Below are 5375 nucleotides of genomic sequence, written 5' to 3'. Positions count from 1 at the left end.
TCGATGTCCTGCAGGTCGACCTCCGCCCCGTGCCGCAGCAGCAAGTCGACCACTTGCTCGTAGCCGTCGTGGGCAGCGTACATCAGCGCGGTGCTGCCGGCGCTGATGTGCTGGTTGATCTCCGCGCCGTGCTGCAGAAGCGTCTCGACCACCTGCACGTGGCCTTGGTGGGCGGCGGACATCAGCGCCGTGACGTTGATGCTGTCTTGCGCGTCCGGCTTCGCGCCCAGCTTCAGCAGAAGTTTGACCAGCTGCTTGTGACCATGGGCGGCGGCGATCATCAGGAGCGTACAGCCACTCACACCGCGACGCACGCACGTAGCATCAACCCGCCCGTCCCCGGCGAGCCACGTCTGCACCACGCCCGCCTTGCCGTCCGCCGCCGCTGCCTCGATCTTTTCGGCAGCGCGAGCGGCGCAGCCTGCGGCGCCGTCGAAGCGTGTCCGCGCCGGGAGGCGGCTGCGCCAGCCTTCGTTCGGCCGGGCATGGGAGCACCCGCCCCGAGCGTACAACCAGATCGGCAAAGCGCGCCAGCTGGGTTCAGCTTTTAGCTCTATTCGCCGAAACCCCAGAAATACTGCCCGCGCTTTGCGAGCTGTGCCCGTGGCGCGTGAGCGTGTGGAGACAGACACCGCACACACTCAGGTCTCAGCGCCATGCGCAACTCCGAGCGTGGGGTTCTGGCTGGAGGCTACGCACGGCGCCCACCTCTTACCCGACGTCGTTTAAAGCTGCAGGGTGTAGCGGTCAGGGGATAGGGGGGGCGGATGCCGTCGGCGTCGCCGCCCACTACTCCTCTGCAGAAGGGTCCGCCTCCGGCTCCGCGTCGAGCGGATCGCCCCCGTGCGGCGTCAGCTGCACCTGGAAGAGGATGCGGTCGCACGCGTCGTGCTCCACCTGCGGAGCGTGGCCCTATCTCCGACTTCCCCACAGCTCGACAGTACCTTGCGTATCAGCGGGACACGTACACCAGAGTGACCGGCCGGGATCTGGATCTGCAGCTCGAGGGACGCACGACTTCGACTTCTCTCTTCAAAACCATGCAAGAGACCCTCGACCTCGCCCGTACCAACGTCGCGAGCGGCGTCACGGCGGATGACTTGAAGCTGAAAGAAGACCTGCATGGATGGAACAACCTGAACGAGGTGTACCGCGCTGCCAAATATGAGAGCATCTATGGAACGGCCTTGGAGGATGATGTCGGCCGTGCTTAGGCGATGCGGGCTTGGAAAGGGCGCTCAAACTGGTTCAAAAATTGTGACGCGGAACGATCACCGTAAACAGCATTTGGCGAACACGACCGCCCTCGATTTGCGTATGGGTCGCATCTACCTGCCGGCCAATGCGACCGCGGGCGAAAAGGAGCGAGTACGCGAGCTACTCGACGTGTTCGTCGGGAAGGCAATTTGCGAGCACAATCCGTACGTAAAAGACTTCATGACGGTACGCGTCGATCTTCGGCGGGCTGAACATGAAAACCGTCGCTAACCGCACGCCACATGCAGCCACTTTTTGTAGGCGAGCCAGCTTGCGAGCAAAGACGACAGCGTCGCGAAGGTTGTCATTAACGCCGACGCGCGGCCGGCATCGTCAGACGGCGACGGCCCGGCTTCATCTCACGCGAGGCGGTACAACCCACCGAATGCGTATGAGGACGGGACGATGCCTACGAGTCCTCCTTTGTCGACGAGGCCTCGGATCACTCCGACAGCGATGCGTCGTGGGTGCCCGAGGAGTAGGGCGGCGGGGGAGGCAGTAGGGCCGAGAGAGAGAGGAGAGAGGAGGGGACAGATCCGTGTGCTCAATTTGGGGATCCTCCACGCGCTGCGCTGCGCCACGGAGTCGCTCACCCCGGGATCGCTCCTTCCCTCGCTCCGGTGATTGGGGAAACTCTGAGCTCCCTCCGCGTACGCTACGCTCCCATCGGAGAGAGCCCCAGAGTCTTACCGCGCTCCGGATCCTCTTTAGCCCATCTCTGAGAGTTAGAGCGACTGGCTAGAGACGACGACGACGATACAGTTCAGGGAGAATCCCCCGGTCAGATCTTCATTCAGATATTTTGACGGATGACCGAAAATGGGCAAAAACGGGGTGATTTTGGTGCCAGGCGTAGTGCCCTTTCGCTCGCTCCGTAGTGTGCCATTTGCCTCCTCTTAGCGGCACGATTATCTGTTCGTCTGCCGATCTGGGGTAGCGATCCGGTGTCGATGGAGTATCTCCGACAATCTCTGGGGCCTGCACGCCGTTCTGGGCCTGCACCACATGACTTCCCTCTTTCTTGCCCTGCTGGCGTCCGCCGCGGCGGCGCCTGCCACGAAAGGCCGCCCGCGCGCGACAGAGCCGCCTAGCCCGCCCGCAACCCCCCCCAAGATTCGGTACGTTGTCACCGAGGAAAAGCAGACCAACGTGGCGACGACCAAGGGTGGCGCGCGAGCTCCAAGCAAGGTGGCGCAGATGGCGGATGTTGTGGGCGGAGAGGTCAAGAAGACAATCGAAGCAGCCCTCAAAACCCTCACAGTGGTCGAATTCGAGGACAACAGCACGGCGCGAGCCTTCCAGGACCAGGCGGAGCGCTCGGGGCTAAGGGTCGAGGAGGATCAGCAGCGCTTCCTAGCAACAAGCTCGGCCTCGGCTTCGCGGAAGCGGCAGCTAGCCGAGGGAACGCCATGGGGGATCGAGCGTGTGTACAACGAAGCGGTGCCGGACGCCTCCTTCTTCCCGTCGGCGGTGACGCATCCGCTGTGCATCATCGACTCCGGCTACCTGCTCGCACACCCTGACCTCCCCTCTGACGCCACCGCGGCGGACCCGTCCCAAGCTGACCCAGCCGGCACGCGTTACTTCGGCGGCGACATCTGCAACCACGGCACGCATGCCCTCTCCGCCGCCCTCTCCGCCGCCATATCCCCTCCCCGCCATCTCTCCGTCCGCCCCCTCTACCCCACCCTCCCTCCCTCCGTCCCACCAGGCACGCATGTCGCGGGCACCATCGCCGCGGTCGGTGGCAACGGGGAGGGAGTGGTCGGTGTCTATCCGGGCGCGCCTGACCTGAAGATAGTCAAGGTGTTTGGGGAGGTCGGCTTGCTCGACGACCCCAGCACGTGGCTGGTGAATGAGGCGTGTGGCTGGACCTATGCCTCAGAAGTCGTCGACGCGGCTCAGCGATGTGTCGGCAGCGGAGCCAAGATCCTCTCGAGTGAGCGTGCCTAGATCCGCTACCCGTCTTTGACTCATCTAACCCCCCCCCCCCCGGCCTTCCGCAGTGTCGCTCGGAGGTGGGTTTTCGTCGGACTTTGAGCGTGATGCCTTCCAGAAATTCTTTAATGACGGCATCCTCAGCATCGCGGCCGCCGGCAACGGGGGAAGTAGCAGCTATTTTTACCGGGGGTCCTACTCCTGGGTCATGAGGGTTGCCGCCCCCGACAGCAACAACGGGAAGGGGGGGTTTTCGCAGTACAACGGGGGGATTGACATCGCTGCCCCAGGGGTTGACGTCGTTTTGACTGTGGGTGCCCCCCCTGTGCGAGAAGGCGGAAGGGCCGCCGTTTTCCCACCGTTTTCACGGGATCATTGTTTCCTACCTAGGCCCCCCGAGCTACACTGGGGTGGGCCCCCCGGGTTACGGTTGGAAGAGGGGGACCTCCATGGCCGCGCCGCACGTTTTTGGCCTGGCAATGGTGTTTTGGAACAAGGGAGCCCCCCCCCCCCCCCCCCTCTCACCACCACCACACCCCCGAACCGCTGCGTCAGGCACGCCTCGCGGCCACGCAGGTACCCGTCCTTTGACAACGCCGACATCCGCACGGCGCTTGAGCAAGGCGCCGAGGATTTGGGCCTGCCGGGCATCGACGACTACTATGGCCATGGCCTCGCCAACTACCAGGGAGCCGAGATGAGGCTGTTCATGCCGCCGCCGTCCCTGCCACCGTCGCCGCCACCTCCCTCGCCGCCTGGCGTGCAGCTGCTCGACCTCCGCGCCGCCACCACGTACCAGGACTCGAGCTTGTTCGACAAGCAGGCGCCCGTGAGCGACCTGTCATACGCCGACAGCACGACGGGACGGCCGTGGGCCGAGTGCGGCCAATACACAAGCCAGTGGTGGGGCGTCGACCTCGGGAGCGAGGTGTATGTGCGCTACGTGCGGCTGCAGAACCGCAACGACTGCTGCGCGGAGCGGCTGACGGACGTCGACATCTATCTCGGCTCGACGGCGGAGACGTACACGGGCAACGCGCTGGTGAAGTCAGACGTGAGCGTGTTGTCGAACGTGATGTTGGAGGTGGAGATCAACGCGTTGGGGCGCTACATCTACCTCAACCGGCCGTCTGCGGCGGGGCTGACGGTGTGCAAGTTCTACGTCTTCGCAGGAAATCGCAATGGTCCACCTCCTTCCGCGTCGCCGTCGCCACCGCCTCCCTCCGCGTCGCCGTCCCCGCCGCCTCCGTCGGCCTCGCCGTCGCCGCCGCCGCCATCCGCCTCGCCGTCGCCGCCGCCTCCGTCCGCCTCACCGTCGCCGCCGCCGCCCTCAGCATCGCCGTCGCCCCCGCCGCCCCCAGCATCGCCGTCACCCCCGCCGGCATCCGTGTCGCCGTCGCCGCCGCCTCCCTCGGCATCGCCCTCGCCCCCGCCGCCGTCCGCCTCACCATCGCCACCGCCTCCGTCCGCCTCGCCCTCGCCGCCGCCTCCTTCCGCCTCGCCGTCGCCGCCGCCTCCGTCCGCGTCGCCCTCGCCGCCGCCTCCCTCCGCCTCTCCCTCCCCGCCACCTCCTTCCGCGTCGCCGTCGCCACCGCCTCCCTCCGCCTCTCCCTCCCCGCCGCCGTCCGCCTCGCCGTCGCCGCCGCCGCCTCTGCCGCCGCCTCCCTCCGCCCTGCCTGCGCCGCCGCCGTCCGCCTCGCCGTCGCCGCCGCCGCCGTCCGCCTCGCCGTCGCCGCCGCCGCCTGACGTGCAGCTGCTCGACCTCCGCGCCGCCACCACGTACCAGGACTCGAGCTTGTTCGACAAGCAGGCGCCCGTGAGCGACCTGTCATACGCCGACAGCACGACGGGACGGCCGTGGGCCGAGTGCGGCCAATACACAAGCCAGTGGTGGGGCGTCGACCTCGGGAGCGAGGTGTATGTGCGCTACGTGCGGCTGCAGAACCGCAACGACTGCTGCCCACATCGTCTGACCGGCATTGACATCTATCTCGGCACGACGGCAGAGACGTACACGGGCAACGCGCTGGTGAAGTCAGACGTGAGCGTGTTGTCGAACGTGATGTTGGAGGTGGAGATCAACGCGTTGGGGCGCTACATCTACCTCAACCGGCCGTCTGCGACGGGGCTGACGGTGTGCAAGTTCTACGTTTACGGATACGTGTGAATGAGAATGGAAT

The 5375-nt window shown here is 65.8% G+C and overlaps 1 protein-coding gene across 1 annotated transcript; it reads left to right on the top strand.

Annotated features, from left to right (window-relative positions):
- Positions 1–2262: 2262 nt before the first annotated feature.
- EMIHUDRAFT_245984 (hypothetical protein) lies at positions 2263–5362 on the top strand (the record flags this gene model as incomplete). Its single annotated transcript, XM_005767557.1, has 7 exons — positions 2263–2727; positions 3016–3196; positions 3264–3509; positions 3586–3679; positions 3772–3900; positions 4003–4357; positions 4982–5362. The coding sequence occupies 7 exons, from the start codon at positions 2263–2265 to the stop codon at positions 5360–5362; spliced, it is 1851 nt and encodes a 616-aa protein (XP_005767614.1).
- Positions 5363–5375: the final 13 nt, after the last annotated feature.

This window comes from Emiliania huxleyi (assembly GCF_000372725.1).
Source record: "Emiliania huxleyi CCMP1516 unplaced genomic scaffold EMIHUscaffold_485, whole genome shotgun sequence".
NCBI classification, from domain to species: domain Eukaryota; phylum Haptophyta; order Isochrysidales; family Noelaerhabdaceae; genus Emiliania; species Emiliania huxleyi.
The sequence above is the reverse complement of the archived record's forward strand: the minus strand, read 5'-3'. Positions and strand labels throughout refer to the sequence as shown.